The sequence below is a fragment of the Hippopotamus amphibius genome, chromosome 1, assembly GCF_030028045.1.
Source record: "Hippopotamus amphibius kiboko isolate mHipAmp2 chromosome 1, mHipAmp2.hap2, whole genome shotgun sequence".
Lineage (NCBI taxonomy): Eukaryota > Metazoa > Chordata > Mammalia > Artiodactyla > Hippopotamidae > Hippopotamus > Hippopotamus amphibius.
In genome coordinates this window covers 10,059,147-10,077,040 of record NC_080186.1, presented here as the reverse complement: position 1 = coordinate 10,077,040, position 17,894 = coordinate 10,059,147, and the positions used below count along the sequence as shown (strand labels likewise).

At 46.4% G+C, this 17,894-nt stretch overlaps 1 protein-coding gene and 1 long non-coding RNA gene across 2 annotated transcripts in view; one reads left to right on the top strand and one right to left on the bottom strand.

The window, feature by feature from the left end:
- The window catches only part of PDPN (podoplanin), a 29,427-nt gene extending 22,592 nt beyond the window's left edge, over positions 1 to 6,835 (bottom strand). The window contains 3 exon segments of the mRNA XM_057709258.1: positions 6,529 to 6,628; positions 6,631 to 6,792; positions 6,794 to 6,835. Of these exon segments, the coding sequence (XP_057565241.1) occupies positions 6,529 to 6,628; positions 6,631 to 6,792; positions 6,794 to 6,835 (304 nt within the window).
- Positions 6,737 to 8,532, top strand: LOC130836755 (uncharacterized). Its single transcript, XR_009049220.1, has 3 exons — positions 6,737 to 6,877; positions 7,465 to 7,651; positions 7,739 to 8,532. It is a non-coding gene; the product is annotated as an uncharacterized LOC130836755 (long non-coding RNA).
- The last annotated feature ends 9,362 nt before the right edge of the window (positions 8,533 to 17,894 follow it).

Genomic DNA, 17,894 nt, shown 5'->3' with positions numbered 1-17,894 from the left:
TTGGAACTTTTTTTGCATTGTTGGTAGGAAGGTAAAATGGTGAAGCTGCTTTGCAAAACAGTTCGGCAAAAAGTTACACATAGAGTTTAACTCAAAAAGTTAAACATCGAGTTACCATATGACCCGGCAATTCTATTCCTAGGTATGTATTTGAGAGAAATGAAAACATATGTCCACACAAAGACTTGTATGTGAATGTTCGTAACAGCATTGTAATTAATAGCTCCAAAATGGAAACAACCCAAATGTCCATCAATGGGTGAACAGATAAACAAAATGCAGTATAGCCACATCATGGAATATTATTCAGCCATAAAAGGGAATGAAATTCAGACTCATGTTAAAACATGGATGCACCTTGAAAACACCATGCTAAGTGAAAGAAGCCAGTCACAAAAGACCACGTATTGTATGATGACATTTATATGAAATACTTAAAACAGGCAAGCCCATGAAGCCAGAAAGCAGATTAGTGGTTGCTAGGGGGATGGGGAGGGGAAAATGGGAACAACTGCTAAAGGTTTGGGGCTTTGGAGGAAGGGGTGATAAAAATATTCTAATAGTGGTGATGGTTGTACAACTCTCTGAATATACTAAAAACCAGTGGATTGTTTAATTTAAAGGGGTTAATTTTATGACATGAGAATTATATATCAATAAAAAAATTTTAATACAGTCACGAGCGTTGTAAGAAGTGAATAAGCAGAAATGGAGAAAAGAGGAAAGAATAAGAAATCTGGAAACAATGAGCTGCAAGTCTCGCTGGCTCTTATTCCCCCAAATCTGATCTCATTCCCCTCTCTGTTGTAAACATACTTAGTCTCTTTATTTCCTGACTCTCCCCCTCCCCCCCCCCAGACTAGTTTCATAAACTAGATTCAATCCCGTATGGTGTCCTTGTCATTAAATTTTCCTCTGGCAACCACTATTTCTGGCCCAGTCTGCTCCCCTTTGCCTATTGCCTCCAGAAAAAGGTCCACCCCACACTCACCATGGACTTAGCCTTCTCTCTCTCATTTTCTGGCCCTCCCCAACTCGAGACACCCGTGACTCTAGCCACCCTTCAATGGCTTCTCCCAGCCCTGGGTGCCCACACCTCTTCCCACACGAACTCCAGATTGTTCTAATTTCTGTGCATTTGCTCAAGCAGTCTTTCTTGCCAGGATTTCCCTTCTCTGCCGCCCTGTCCAACCAACCTCACCGTTTTTCACAGCCAAGATCAAGTGCCACCTTTCCCACAAGGGTTTTTCCAGCTCCCAAAAGCCCACAAGAATCTTATCTCCGAGCTAGTAGCAGGTAATGGTGTGTGTCCCTCGGGACGTGCTGCTTCCTTGTCTGTTCTTGTTTGTATACACCACCCACATCTGCCTTGCCTCTCTCTGTGAGCTGCAACCCCACTGTTTGATTCCTTTCTAATTCTTAAAGTTCGTAATAACATGTGTGCTCTATAAATGTTTAAGGGGACAGGGATTATGTCCTTTATTTAGGTATCCCGACATCAGTCTAGTTTTTCAGTCTGAAGTATGTATTTAACAAATAGCAAGTGGTATTGCTGCTATAAAAGTTACCTGAAGAAATCAACCTGCTGACATCTCTGAGTGTCCTTGGTGGCCTCAACCCTCAGCACAGCTGGCTGCTGTGCCGAATGTTTAGGGGTGTGGGCTCTGGGGTTGTGTTGCCTGGAGTCAAGTCTCATCATTGCTATTTACTTGCTCTGTGTCTGTGTGTAAGTAACTGAACCTCTCTGAGCCTCTTTACCCATCTATAAAATATAAATTAGTTCCTACCTTGTAGGTCTGTTGTGCAGATTACATGAAATAGGGCTTGGAAAGTGCTTGACACTAAGCACTCTGTAAATGTTAGCTGTTAATTTACAGTTACTGCTATGAATACCACCCATCCAGAATCTAGTTCCTTTAGTTGTACAGATTCGGAAATTTAACCTTATTATAGGATGATCTAGCTCAGATGAAACTGTTTCACCCTAGCCAAGCTCAGAAGAGGCCAGGAAATCAAACAGATTATTTAGAATGGGAAACAGTTTTCCAATGATTTCTACCCACATTTGCTATTCAAAGCATGTCCTTCTCAAGAGTGAAATACCTGAAATGCTGTCTGGTGCACAGAGAACAAAGGCAGGGGTGAAGCAGTTGGGTGGAATACATTTCCAGACTGTGAAAGAACAGGGATCCCTAATATACAGGAACACCTAGACTGAGATCAGAAGCCCTACAGCCACGAGATATGACATCTTGCATACTAGCTGTTACCAAGGATAGTGTTTGCCTTGCCTGACTCACAAAGAAGTTAGTAAGTAAATATTTGTTAAATGCATTCCTTGAGCAAGGCACTTTTCACGTCATCTAGTCCTTATTCCTTTCCCCTCCCTGTCTAGATTCTAAGCAAACAGACTCCCTTCTCTGAGCAGGATACCGTTCAATGAATCGCAGCTTTGCTTATATTAGTTGTGTTTTACTCACCCTGATGGAGACAGTGTGATGAATTACGGGAAGCACTCCATTCTCATCAGTAATATGTTGACGCATCTTCTAACCGCCCTTCCCTGCTTCCCACCTATAGTCTATATAACTGGCATTCCCCTGCCTGCTACAAATATAACAGTGCCAATTATTATCTCTCCCCTCTCCGCCCCGGGGAGTGCTCAGTGACATTCTCTCTCTACTGCCTGGAGCCCTGGCAGCCCTGACCCTCTGAACAGAGGTCGAGAGCATACCTTCCTCCGGAAAGGTGATTATCCTATTGGTAGGTTTGTTGTTTTTTGGTTCGTGGGTTTTTTCCCCTTGCATAAAATTTAGTGTTGCTCTGACAATTTCAGTTTGCAGCTCCTCAGACAACTAGGTGAATGAGGTAGCCAGCTCTGCAAATTTCCCTCTGAGCTTCGCGTGATTCCTCTCTACGGATTAAACCCACCTCCTCTGAGCAATTCCTGAGGCGAGGCACTCGGCCAGATGAAAAGTCGGGAGAGCCCGACCAGCTCTACCTGTTGAAGCTCAAGGGAATGCTTGCCGTGCACTGGCCGCCGTGAGCCAGCTGGTTGGTGGGCGCTGGGGTGAAGACATGAGGGCAGGAAACAGCCACCTCGTTTTCCTGCCTTGGATGAAGTTGGCAGAATTCCAGTTGCCCCCTAACCTGGCTCCATCTCAGAGCCCTCAGATAAAACCCCCGACCACTTTTCTTTCCCCAAAAGTTTTAAGAAATCAGTAGGGAAAGGATTCAGAACTCCAAGCAAATGTGCTTTTATCTCCTGCCCACCGCACGGGAATCCTAACACTTATCTCAGTAACCCACCCATTCCCCTCAATCATTTGATTTTCTTCCAACAAAACACTCTCACTGAATATTTCCTTGGAATATGCAAGGTTCCTTGGTGAGCCTTGCAGGATCTGATTTAGCTTCTTCAAGTGAGTTTCACAAGGGTACTGCCAGGTATATGAGCCTTTTCTCTCTCTACATCCTCTCCTGTAATATTTCCACAAGTTGTAACCTGGTATGCCTGCTCTTGGAAGCCAGAAATATGACAAACATTCAGATAAGCCACTGGAATTGAGAGCACACGTTTGTCATTTTGCTGGTGAGCACCGCAGTGCATGCTTTACGTGAGGTGTGCCTCCCCCAAAAGTGATTATTAGAGTTCAAATCCAGCATTTCAGGAGATGCTGAACTACTATTTGGGGGAGTGAATTAACAAATCTTATTTTAGTGTACTGTGCCATCTTCATTCTTAAAGGAGTATTATGGAAAAGTATTAAATGTAAAGAACTTTTTATACCTTAAGATTTTTTTGTTTTCAGGTTTAAAGAGTTCAAGTTCAACCTTCTTTTTTTTTCCCCCCAGTGTGTAATGTAGCAAAAAAAACGCTTGAGGTTTGGAGTTAGGCCCATTTTTGGAATCCCAGTTCTGGCATATTCTGAAGATAATAATGTATAATTTAAGGACTTGCGATGATTAAATGAGGGAACTGTGACATTCCCGGCACATGATGGGGGATGGGAATGGTAGGGAGGTGGTATCCTTCCTACTTGGCCTCACCATCTACCGTCACGCCAAGGTTTGGGGGTCTTTGCGATTCTCAGTATAGAGTTACTCACTGGCCACCCATTACAGAGGCCAGAGAGAAGAGAAGGGGCCCGGCACCTCTCCTCAGCCTGGGTTCCTTCCTATTTGCCATGTCCCAACTTAGCCTTCTCCTGCTTGGATACTTTTTTAAAATGTGTTTTTCTATATTAAATGCTATCTAGGGTCTCATAGGCCAGTGTAATCGCTAGCCTCCCTCACGAAGGCTCTACCAGGCCTGAGATACTTTAAGTGCAACAAAAACTCTTAGCAACTCATGAAGATTTCCAAGTCTCCAAAACTGGCAAGAGTTTTGGGGAAATCACAGGGAAATTTGTTCACCGCATGATTAATGCTGGGTGGATTGGTCCCGGAAAAGCACATGTGGGTTTTCAGCAAGTAGCAGCCTGCAGGATTTCACAAAATAAACGAGCTCAAGAAGAGGCCCGTGTATGTGTTTTGGATGAACATTCAGAGTGAGGGTGGGGCCTGACAAAGGAGGAAGATGCCAGATGTGTGGACAACAGAGCTCCTTTGAATCCACTAACATCCCAAGAGACAACACGCGGAACCAGATTATACAATTGAACCAGATTATAACACTAGATGAGGGAAGCCCAGTGGGGAGTAGACTTCTAGCAGAAGGATAATAAAATTCATCACCATAATCACCCCCAGCCCAGCTCCCCAACAACAGCCCACCATGGCTCAGCTCAAAGAAGTTGTTCATCCATATTCAACTTGCCTCACTCATTATCCTCAGACAAAACCCCTCCTGGGCCTCAGCTCCTCCCAGCAGCCCCGCAACTCTGCAATGACACATGGCTTGGCCCCGGGGGAGGGGGCCCAGGATGCTTCTGTCTTTAGCAATGAATTGCTAGTACTAGGGGTGGCTGTTTTTTTCAGACAAGGTTTACCACTTCTTTTTAGGAGTATGTTAGATATTCAGGACTGTCTTAAAGATAATTACAGCTAACCCTTCACTGGGAGAAAACAGAGGATGCTGTCTTTCCTGAGCAGAGCTGGGATGTGGCTCAGTCTGGGGGCCTCCCACACCTTGCCCTGCTGAGAGCAAAATGGTGTCATTTGCACACTGTCTCGCCAAAAAGGAAATGTAACTGAAATGCAGAGCCATGTACATCGCGCTGGAGAGAGAAGTTCCAAAGATAGGACCACCATGAATAGCTCAAGGCCCTGCAAAGAGAGCTGCTCATTCCCCCGAAGCAGACAACCCGGCATAGAGTAATTAATACACCCTGTATCCCTTCTCTAGGGCTGGGTATATTGTCTTTGTGTGGACTTATAGACACCTAGGTCAGGTCCACTCCTCCCTCAAACCCCTCTCTTCAAGCAGGATTCCTCTGGCACCAGGCCTACCTCCATCCTCAATTTGGAAAATGAGTTTAATTTCCTCAACCTCCAACTCTAAAGATCGCTGGTTGGCTTAGAACACCTTAGACCCACATTCAGTGAGCAACTACCACGTGCCAGATGTCGTCTGGCCCTGGGAATCAAGGCGAAAACATAGCTGTGTCCATGGGAGCTTATAGTCCCTGTGGAAATAGATTAAAAATAAAAATCCAACAAAAATAAAACACTGACCAGTGTGCATGGATGCCACCAACACAGCACACGGGGGCAGGTGAGAAGGAGGTGGAAGAGTAAGATGAGGGGAAAGAGGAAGGGGGTGATGCAGACGATGGGCAGGCAGTGCCCCCATCATCAGGTCTAGTGGAGTGAGGGTCTAAGGAGTCACCAACACTCAGTCATTGACACTGCTGGCCAAGCTCGACACAGGGCCCCGAAGGAACTTAAACCTCCGCGTTCACAATAGTCCCCCACTCCCTCAAGCGCTCAGGACCCTCCACTTCTGTCCTTTCCCCCACACACTATCCTCTCTACAGAGTACGGGAGGCCTCTTCCAGCGGGTCCCCGAGTGTGTCCAACGTCCCCTCCTACAGGATATGAGACCTGGCAGCCCCCAGAGGGAAACCACTGCAGCACAGGGGAATCCCACCCTACTCCCTGGTCCTCCCGATTCCATGGGGTCGTTTCTTCTGAGGCCATGGGCGTTCCTCCCATACACAGCCCTGTAGGAAAGCCCAAGGCCACCAGTGAAGGCTCCTGGCTGCTACCCTTCCACTCTGTCTTTCAGGAGCCGTCGGGGGTGGCAGGAGGTGGGCCGCCACCGAGGGAGGCCCCCTCTGCTCCCCGCCTGCTGCCTGTGGATTCGCGGTCTCCTCCCGGCATCCCGCTCTGCTCTTTCTCTGGGATCTGGCACCAGCGAAGCCGCTGTCTCTCCTCCCGGGTCCTCCAGGCTCGTGGGTACACACACTGCCAGCTCTCCCCTGCTCTCCCGGGGCAACCTCAAATACCAGGCCCGGGCATTCCCGCAAGTCCCGGCTGGCCCGTCCCCACCAGCAGCTGCAGGGAGCCCCGCCTGCTGGGTCTTACCTCCTTCTGCCAGGACCCAGAGCGATGCGCTTCCCAAAACGAAGAACAGAACTGGCACCTTCCACATTTTCTTAGTTGACTTGTTCCTTGGTGAGGGTGGGGGCCGAGCAGCTAGCTTCTGTGCTGGGGTAAGATTATTGAACAGCTCCGCAGCCAGAGGCCCTCACCTGATGGAGCGAGAGAGTGGGGGCTGGAAATGCGGGGAGCAGAAGTCCCAGCGCGGGAGGGGTCCCCAAGTTCCTTCGCTCGCAGCTGCAGCCGGAGAAGCAAACTTTGCAGTTGGAAACTTTCGGATCCGAGTCAGCATTTATCTCTCCCGACGAGGGAGAGGGCGGGGAGAGTCCGCGCGGTAAGGTGGTCTCAGCCCGGGGCTCCCTAGGACCGCCCCCTGCCTCTGTTTGGCCAGCGCGCAAACGATGACCTCAGGCCAGGTTTAAAGTTACAGGGCCGCAGCTGCCGGGGCTGCCAGGATGCCCGGAGGGCCCCGGGCCCCGGCAAATTGGCTTTTATTCTGTTCCCCGACAGGAGGGAAAGGGGACGCGTGCAATAAGCGATGTTTTTGGGTGTTTTTTTTTTGGGGGGGGGGTAATTTTTAAACTTTATTATTCTGTTTTTTTTAATTAAGGCGCAAGCTTAGGTTTTTCTTCTTATGAGAAGTAAACTGTTCTTTGTGTGCCCAGTCATTTTAGAACCGAGCATGGGATTGTTCTTGTAAATATTGAATTTGATGGCTTTACAAAAAAAGTGGCTGTCCTCCTCTGGGTGGGCCAGAGGCGGTTCGCGCTGGTAAATTGAGCCCTTGTCCAGGGGCCGCGGGCGGGCTCCCCGGGGGACTGCCGGAGAGAGCTGGCTGGGAGCTTGGCAGGCTCGGTGGCTTCGACAGTTCTGGAAAAAAGGCTGAGCGCCGAGATCTGCCTCTCCTTACTTTGAATACAGCGCGGCGGTGCTGGGGCCCAGGACAGACCCGCGCAGTCGGTGGGGCGCCACCGCCCAAGGATGTCAAAGGAACCCACCTGGTCACCAACCTGTGTACACTTCCAGCTGGAGCTCGTTCCCTTTGATCCTGGACCTTGGCTCCCAGATCCCCACTTTACTGATTTAAGCAATCTTGCCCGGATCTCAGGTACTGGATGTTAAGTAACAGGAAGAGAATTTATGTTTTTATTTTGTTTCCTTTTGAACTCTTGGAATTAAATTCTTTTCTTTTAAGGGGAGGAGTTGGAGAGGTGGCCCGCTCCCAGATGCCGCAAATTCCATTCAGCAAAAAGAACCAGAAAACAAATGCCCCAAAGCTCCATCCTGGAGTGAAAATTGGTTTTCAGATCCTTCTCCTTAAACCCCAGATTCCAAATTTACTTTGTCCTAAGAATCATATGGGAAGATTGCTTTAAAAGCTCAGATTCCTGGGTTCTACCCTCTGCTCATTTATCAGACTCTTGGGGAATCCATATTTTAAGCCAGAAGCCACAGGAATATTTGGTAAATAGAGCCCCCCAGCAGCCGGTGACCCTCTGAGTCACTTAAAATACAGTGAAGCTTCCTGGGGAGATTCTGCATTTCTAACCATCTGCCAGGTGAAGTCTTGTCCTGGGCCAAAAGGATGGGAGTGGACACCTGAAATAAGGAGAGGAAGGAGCCCTGGAGAGTCAAGTGGTTGGAAACCTAAAGAGAAAACTGGAGATAGAGAGGATAAGCTGAACTAACTTCCCCACCACATTAATGCATTTTATTGCTATCACTGCATTAGCCATAATGTTTGTTCAGAGACTGCATGGTGCCTGTATTGTCCATCCTGCAAAATAGAGAATAGATGCAAATCCACTCCAAAAAAAAAAAAAAAAGATAGCCTTCAGATGTAGAGAACAACCATATGGATACCAAGGGGGGGAAGGCGGGGGGATGAATTGGGAGATTGGGATTGCCATATATACATCACAAATAAGAAAAAAATATCAAATTGTACACTTTAAATATATGCAGTTTATTGTATGTCAAAAAAAGAAATTCAAATAAAAATAAAAGTTAAAAAAAAAAAAGATAGACAGCCTTCACTTGGAAACAAAGATGAAATGCAGCCTCGGTGGGAGAACGGGTTAAGTGCAGCCTGTTTAGAGGGTGCTTGGAGCTGGGTTATGATTGAAGGTGCCAGCTAAAAATTGGCACTTGCCATCTGCCTCTGCAAGGACTACATCACAAACTGCTGCGGCCACTGTCCTTCAACACACCCTGAAAGGAGTTTGGAGACCAGGAATGAGGCACTTTGTGCTCTGGGGAAAACTGCTGGGACAGGCCTTGAGATAGATGTTTTCAGGAGAAGATTTTATGAGCCAAATTCTTGCATCTCCTCGTATCTAGAAAAGCACTAAAATCATTAACGGTGACATCTGCTCCTCGTGATGAGCAGCCAGCCCCTGCCAAAATGTGTGCCTGACTGCCCCTACCCCCTTCACTGAAGTCTTATGTGATACTGACTTCTCCCCCTACCTCTTTGGAGCAGTTTCTCAGAGCTATCTGCAATGCTGTCCCCTGGGCTAGAGGCCTTATTTTGCCCCCAATAAAACTTAACTGATAACTCTCACATTGTGCATTGTTTTTCTTCAGTTGACAAAGGAGACATGCCTCTACCCATCCTGCCCCCCTGCCCTCCAGGGATGTGTTTAGATTCTACAAGGTTGGTCACCATCCTGTTGGAGGCCATCCTGGGGATGGGAAGAGGAACCAGGATGGAGAGTCTGTGGACCGGGCCGAGTAACTGGGGAGTTTGGCTGGGCCTAGTGGGGGACCTTCCTCAACAACTGCCACAGCAAAGGACAGAGAGGGGACACTGGCCTTGGGCACAGGGGTTGGAGCCACAGTGCCCCTGGATGACTCAGGGTTAGACTAAGGAAGCTGTAGTGAAGCGCAGAGAAGCTCAGTAAAGTCTGAGACCAGCCCAGTTGAGGGAAGAAAGAAACAAGGCTAGTATAAGCCAGGAGATTCCTACATTCTTGTGAAACAGCTTGAGCTCTGAAAGCAGTGACTGGTAAGATAACAGTGACATTTACCCAGGAACTCTGGGACCTTCAGCGTTATCTCGTTTAATCCTCAAGATTAATCCTTTGGGTTAAGAATACAGATAATACCCATTTTACACCCAAGGAAACAGACTTTCAAAGCAGTCTGGTTTCCAAAGGGGCTTCCAAAGCAATGTGCATCAGATTTGCCCGGTTAAGATTAAGATGCTCAGAGCTGGGCCCCACTCCAGAGTTTCTGATTCACAGGTTGGGGTGGCACCTGAGAATGTGCATTTCTAACAAGTTCACAGGGCCGCTGCTGCTGCTGGTCCTGGGACCCCACTTTGAGATCCACACATATAGTCCAGGTCATCTGGAACGACGGGTGGAACCACAGTCCCTCTGTTGCAGGACATGAGCCTGTCAGATGGTGCTGTGTCTTGCTTAAAGATCTGGAAGGAGAGGTCTGTAAGTTACTTTTCAGGAGAAGGAGCCCCCTGGCCCACCCCGCCACACAACCAACCTGAGGGTGGGGGACCAAGCTGCAGAAGAAGAAGAAGAAGGAGCAGAGCCAGAACCCTCAGCCTGGGACCCTTCCCCCTAGGGATGCTGCAGAGTGGGTGTTAGGATCTTTCCTTTGCCCTGTGTTCTCTGAGGCCTCTGCACAGTCCCAGGGTGGCAAGCAGAGCTTCCCTAGGCTGCCCGGGAAGACTTCCCAACACCTTCTCTTGCTTCTCAACACACACTGCTCCAGAGCTGAGATATGTCTGGTATTAAAGGCACTTCTGTGACTCAGGGATAAATGGTGCGCTTAGGTGAGTGAGCTGGGCCCAAAATATATCTAGAAGGAATGGGATGAGGCTGAGGATAGGGATGGTGGGGTGGGGTGGGGGGAGTAGTGCTGGGGCTGAAGGAACCACAGCAGCTTGCTTTGCTGGTAAGAGCCTCCGTGTCTGGGAATCACAGTTCAGCTCCATGGTGGCCTCCGCCAACATGAGCCTCAGTTTCTGCTTCTCTGCAATGGGTGTGTTATTCTCTCTTTGGAGGGTTCTATGCACAGCATGGGGTATAACTGCTGTGGTTGCTGTGATGGTCGTTTCTGCCAGGCCCTGTCTGGTTCTCAGCCTCTCAAATCCTCCCGTGGCCACCTATGCCCACCAGAACCCTCAGCCAGCCCTAGTCTCTAGGGCAGAGGTTCTCGACATGGACTCAGTGGAACTGCTTCCTTTTGGCTGAAGGAAACCCAGCTGAACAGGGACTCGGCATCAACTCATCCCCTGCTAGTCCAACCCTCACCTTGGGCCTCAGAGCCCCCTGGATCCCTGGCTCCAAGGCTCCTCTGGGAAACCTGATTATCTCCCAGTTCCACCTGGAACTAATGTGCTGCATCAGGACCTCACCTGGAGGCTGGCTCCTGCCATTCTACTAATAGGGGGCTGGCTTGGCTTTCTGACCTGTTGGGCTACCTCTAATTGCCAGAGCACCCCATCTCTCTCCAGGAGTCACCCCAATGCTGACTGCTGCTCCTATTTTCAAACTCTCACATGCCCTGTTCCAATGGGCAGCACACAGTTTTGCTTGCAGACTCCATAAAAGAATTTTGAAAAACTAGGTACCAATTATTTTTCATCATAGTGTTAAGTAAGTATATTTTTAATGGCAGGTAGAACATACTAAACACTTCATAAAAAGAAATAAGATGCAGATTGACTGTAGTTGGAAAAAATATTTCATGTTGCCATTTGATAACAATGAATAAGTGCACTGATCATGAAAAGATTATATACAATTTTTATCTATGAATTTTTCGCCATACATCTTGACATTTTTTGATAAAGACCTGGAAAACTTACCAGTTAACTTCAAAGAGTCAGCATTACTCACAAACTTTTTAAATGTTGTGCATGTGTTATTTTTTTGTTAAAAAATATGCATTCATTAAAGGAAATGTGAAAAACAGGAAGATAGAAAAATTATCATATGCCTAGATTTCCTTGTATGTGTGTTTGCAACATTTTCTTTTAACATAATTTCAAATTTATAGAAAAACTGGAATAGTTTAAGAACTCCCATATACCCTTGACCCAGATTCATGAATTTGCTTCTATTTTGCCCCATTTGCTTGTTCATTATCTCTGTATTTACAACTATTTGCATAGTGGTTTCATTATTAATACTCTTTAGCCTTAAATGCTTGGTTGTGAATTTTCTAAGGACAAAGACATTCTCTTTCTTAGCCACAGGAGGATTAGCAAAGTCACAGAATTTAATATGAAAAGAGTACTATGGTCTACTCCACAGCCCATATTCAAATGTTGACAACTGTATCAATAATGTCCTTTTATAGATTTTTTTTTTTCTCCAGAATCTAGTCTATGACCTCACATCCCACTTGGCTGTCATATCTGCAGAAGATCTCAGAACTCTGCTTCAGCCTCTCTTTATCTTTCCTGAGCTTGGTGCTTTTTGAAGATGACAGACTGGTTACTTTGGAGACTGTCCTACAGTTTGGGTTTGTCTGATCTGTCCTCATGATTAGATTCACGTGTGCATTTTTGGCCGAATGACCACAGAATGACACCACATTTTCTCAGTGTGTCACCTGAGCAGGCCCTAGATGTCATTTCCCAATGTCAACACATGAATGTTAACTGATCCCTTGTTAAGGCCTCCTGATCCTGAATTTAGAACACCCCAACCTGGGCCAAGCTCCGCTCTTAACAGCAGGTATGCAGAACAAGGAAAGACAGTGTGTCTTGGTACCCTGGGGCTAAAGAGAATTTTTCCACCCTGGAAAAATGCTCCATGATAAAATTCAGGGTGGATGAGGAGCTGCTTTTCTTTTGTAAGTGGCAAAAATGTTATCATGAAGGCATCAATTTCTTCCGGCGGTTTTAGAGGAAAACTTATGAACCTGGAGAATTTGAGAAATCCATCCCGTGCTGGTGTGCCCCTGGGGAAAGCTGTGTGCATTCACAGTTTGAAAACCCCCTGCTCTGTCCCCCTGCCTGGCTGGATCTCCTCCAAGTATCAGGGCCACCTCACAGCACCTGACTGTACTTAAAGGGTTGAGCCAATATCTTCTAAGCAGTGGTGTCTCTCTGCCTCCTTTGAGGATATCCTGAGTTCCCTGCAGCCAGGAGCTTCCTGATGCATTCATCTTCCTCTGGCATGTGCTCCACCAGTATGTGTGAAAGGAGAGTTGTGATTTTATCTGGCCTGCCAGAAGATCCGTACCATCGAGGAATCCCAGCCCAGCGTAAGCCTGGAGGTTGAGACAACAGCACAAGATATACCTCCAGACAGCCTGACTATGCAAAGACAAAATAAACAGGTAGCTTGTGAGATTTCTGGGATGCTGGAAAAGCCTTGGGGGCACCTCTCCAAATCTTGGTACACACCCCATCCCCCTGCAAACTGTCTGAGGGCTACAGTTCCATAAACGGTATTCATCCCGTAGCTTAAATCCCTTTTCGAAACCTGATCCCTTTGAGACAGCAAGCATACGTAGGAAGGGTGGCATGTAGCACTAAGTCCGGCAGAGTTTGCTGTGAATGGCTTTCTCTCCCTTTCCCAAGAGCAGGAGACCAGTTTCTTGGATATTGCCAAGAGGGGGAGGGCACACAAAAAAGAAATCTCTGAGGTGCTAAAGACACGTTTTAGCTGTTTCATAATTTTATTTGGTCCAGCAGCAGCCCAGGATTCATGCTGTTATTCATTCACTGTTGTAGCTCTCATTGATTCACTCATTCGGGAAACACTGCGCACCAAGAGGTGGCAGCTGTGACGTTTGCCTGGAGCTGGTTGTCCTCTAGCTGTCCTCTCCTGACAGACACACACGCCATCAACCTCTCCACTCTTACCCCTCATCTTGGTAAGGGAAGGCTGAGTCTTCGTTGCCAAGGTGGGGCCCTGTGGCTGTCTTGGGCCAGAGGTTCGATGTTCAGTTTTTTCCCTGGTCTGTTATAAGCATAGAGCTTTTGCTTGAAGCAATAAGGAAAACATTCAGCTCTGTGGATCAACAGGCTTCTGTACACTTTGTCGTCCTGGGGGAGACTTGGGCCTCTCTGCTGGACACAGGGAGAGATCCACAGTCTCCAGGAGAACGGAGAGCTCTGACCTGACCTGGCCTGACCTGGCCAGGGTGTGAACATCCCCTTCCCCGAGGAGACGAAACACCCCATTTTACATACTCAGAATCTGATGTTGGCTTCACACTGCACCAAAGAAATGTAAAAAGAACTTGCCCAGGCCACTGTTTTTTTTTTTTTTTATCATAACGACAAATTGCTTATTTATACCACCCTTCCTCCCTCCCCAGCCCAAAAGAAAAAGCTGGCTGAATCCATCAGTGGATTTGAATTCGGGTATGTTGGATGGTTGGGAGAAAAGGGTTGCTGATTCCTTTAACGGGTTGAGAGTATAGAGTCAGGTTTTTTTTTTTTTTTTTTCACTTTTGTTTTTTGTTTTGTTCGCTTGTTTTTTTGTTTTTCCTGATCAACACTGAATTTTTAATGGACGGACAAGCATTGGGACAGATGGATGTTTTTTACCATTCAGACCAACACACACAGAAAGCTCCTTTCATTGGTGTGTTCAGAGGGCCCTTCATTATGGAGACTTAGCACGGCTTGGCAAACAATCTGAATGAGTACGTCTCAGTGTGGGAGGCTGGGAAGTCGAGTTGGGACTGGGCTGGAAGCTGGTGTTTACCTTACTGCTCTCTTGAAGGGTGGTGGCCTTGAAGACATCAATCCCGGTCTTTCTCTCTCTCAGTTTCCCTAGTTGGAAACTGGGCTTGTGAAAATGCTGGTGGCAAGTTAGTGCGAGTCAGCGAGAACACCAGCAACTTCACCCTTTATTCTGCCAGCTCCTGCCCACATGCCTGGTAATGACAGCAACCCCAGCACAGACCCTGTGGATCCCAGCCTGGAATCCCCTGCCCAGAGCAGACAGTGCCGTCCCCAGAGATGAGGTCAAGAGGCCCACAGGACAAGACCCCACCTCGCCTCCCTCCCCTGGGCACAACTCTATGGAGTAGTCTGGATTTTGTTGGTAGTTTGGAAACTCTTTTGTTAAGGTCCCAAATCTGTTTTAATCACTGTTCAGGAATCTAATTCAAAAATTTGGACTTTAGCGTCTGCCAAGAGTCGGGTTTGGCCATGATAGGAAAACAGGAAAAGGCTTAAAAGTTAATAAAGCTGGAAGCAAACAGCTTTCATGTTAGCAGTCCAATATTCAGAGCCTCTGCGCCCCCACCCCTGTCCCCAGCTGCCTTCAGACCGGGCAAGGAGTCTCCTTACATTGGGGCAGCATGTTTAAGGGCTTCTGGAGATAGGTGAGAGGCACAGGGGAGTTTCTGAGAGATGTTACCGGAGGGATTTAACAGTTTTCCTTGGCAGAGCCAGGGAACCTGATCACGTTTTCATTCCTGGCATGAACAGCAGGGAGCTACAACACACGTTGTATTCTTTCATTCAGAAATGATCTGTTGAACATCCAACTGTGCACCAGGCAGTGTCCCCAGCTCCACGTATGTGGCTGTTTCTGAGCATCTAACATGCTGTGGGGGAAACAGATGATAGATAAGAAAATAAATAAGGTATGCAGAGGATGTGCTGAGGGTTATGAAAAAAATAAGTCAATGGAGCAGAGTAGCAGCCTTCCAAGTGGGGAAGCACACCACTGCAGGCGGCGGTGACCAAGGGGACACACGCAGACAGGAAAGTTTAAAGGGTATCAGTTTTCAGATTCTCAACTCACATGTGTTCTCTTTCCTAACATGGGTCTACCTCCCCTTCCACAACTGTTTTTCTTTTCCTTTGCTGTAGGAAAACAAATCTCTTAATCCCCTTCATCCTACAATGGTGCATTGCCTAAGGGATGTAAAAAGCCTCTAAGGACAAGTGAGGGACAATTTCAAATGTTGGTGTCTGCATAACCTCCTCTGGGCAAAACACCATAAACCCACAGAAGAACTTTATGTTTTTTCCTTGTCGTGGGGGTATTTCTGTGAAGGGTGAAGTCCAGCTTTAGAATTGGGGTATTTTGACCCCAGGTGGGTTATTCTGAATTCACGTGGCTAGGGTGATGACAATTTAATTTTATGACCTGGCCTCTCCCATACTCTGGCTCTTGACCCAGATGCATGGCTCCAAGGGAGAGCCCTGGGAGACCAAAGCAAAGGGAGGACAAAGAGAAACAAGGGCCCCTTGTTTCAAGAAGGAGGTAAACTCCTGAACAAGGCTCCCACCAGAGTCATATATCCACCTTAGAACTAGAATTCAGAAGAAGGATCAGAATTCTCAAGAAGGTGTATAACAACAAGTCCTTTTGAACTGAAATAACATTAGGCTCTTGACAGAAGGAAAGTCTGATTTGGTTGACTGATTTGATAGAGAGCTGGCTTTGACAATTAGGTTTCCTGGAAGAGATTTCCCATTAATTCAATGAGCAAAATTCGCAGCTCTATGGGTTTTTGTGAAAATATATGTAAAGCATGTGATCAGATAAAAATCAATTTACTTAAATACATCAGCAAAGGCGTCTTGAAATGAGAAATGTTTTTATTTTCCCAACTGTGTTTTGAGTATAGCCAACTAAACAAAGTACCTCTAAGTGAAAGAATAATAGGCGAATTGGTAGTCGTTTAATAAGTGTTGGTAATATGTTTTTGGTGTACTTTCCAGAAACTGAAAATATCTCAGATGACCCAGTGGCATATATTTTTGCAAACCTTTCTCATCAAAATCATGGTTTTTAAATACCTACAACTCTCAAGTTTTTATTTCCTGCCGGATCTCTACTTAAGCTCCAGACTTGTACCAGCAGGTGCTGGGTGGCTCTCACCTAGAGAGGAAGTGATGAACATTTCTGAAGTGAGAAAAAGAATAATGAAGACACCCAGAAGGGAGGAGAGGGGGAGAGCAGTTGCTACCTGGGTCCCTCTGGGCTCTTCCCAAGGTCAGGGGTGATGAAAAGAAAACAGAAACCCCAGACAGGTTGAGGGCACATCCCGAGAATATATGGACTGTCTGGCTTCCAGAAACATCCAACATGGCAAGGAAGAAGAAGTATGGTGGAGGGAGCAGTCTGGAGAGGTCCCAGGTAGGTAATCCTGAAATGGTGCAGCTGGTGAGAAGTCTCTCATGTCCTCCCAAGGAAAGAGATGCTAAGAGGACCAGTGGTCCCCGGGGTCATGCCTGGGGGACCTCAGACAGCAGTGACCTTATGACCAGAACAAATGGTAGGGCTGAGGATCAGCAGCAACAGCAGATGACAGTTTATGGCTTAAGAGCAGGAAGGACCAATGACATCACCAGCCTATTCAGCAAGGACAGAGGCCAATGCCCAAAGGCAAGCCGGGTGCCCAGAAGAACAAAGCCAGAGTACTCTCACCATATTTAATAACCGCAGCCACTGTCTGCATGAAATGTGAAAACTTCCCCTATACCCAGATATTAGAGAGAAAAATCCTGAGAAATTGAGCATATCCCCAAAAGAGCATGGATAGATGTTAGAGGACCGTTCCAGACCAAAAGAGATTGAATTAGTGATAACTAGACTGTTTCAGTTCCTCTAATCCCATATCTAGATCAAAGTGAGGACACCTATAAAAAAATGAAGGAAAACTCTCTCTCCACCTACCTCCAAAGAAGTGTTAAAGTTTTGACCTCTGCTACAAAGTGTTTTCCATTACATTAAACAATAATCACAAAGTGAGAAAGTTATTCTCCTTGTAATTTTCTTTTATAAAAAGCTATTTAATAATTGACACATGCCAAAAACATATGTAACATAAGAGTGAATTATAAAGCACCATAGTAAATTAATATCTGTGAGCTCATTATACAACTTAAAAACGAAAATATCACCAATACTATAGGATTTTCCCCCAAGTCTCTTTGCCAGCTTCCAGAACCAGCATGATCACAAATTTTATATTTATTCTCCTCTTGATTTTCTTAAAATAGATTTGCCACATATGTCTATATGGCTAAACAATGATTAATTGATTTTCTTGTTTTGAACTAAAAAGGTTTCTTAAAGTATGTAGTTTTCTCTAACTTCCTTCTTTTTTTCATTCAAAACTACCTTGTTAATATTCATAGTTGTTGCATGTAGCATAATCCATCTGTTTTTCACTGCTGTGTAATATTCCATTGTGTGGAACTATCGGTATATTTTTTATCTCCTGTGGATGGGTATTTGGGTTGGGTTTTTAGTTGTTTGGTGTTATAAACAGTGCTGCTATGAACATTCGTGTACAGGTCTTTTGGTACCCACAACTGAGAATTTCTCTAAACCAGTTCATCTCAAACTGTGGTCCCTGGAGCAGCATTACCATCACCTGGGAACTTTTTAGGAATGCAA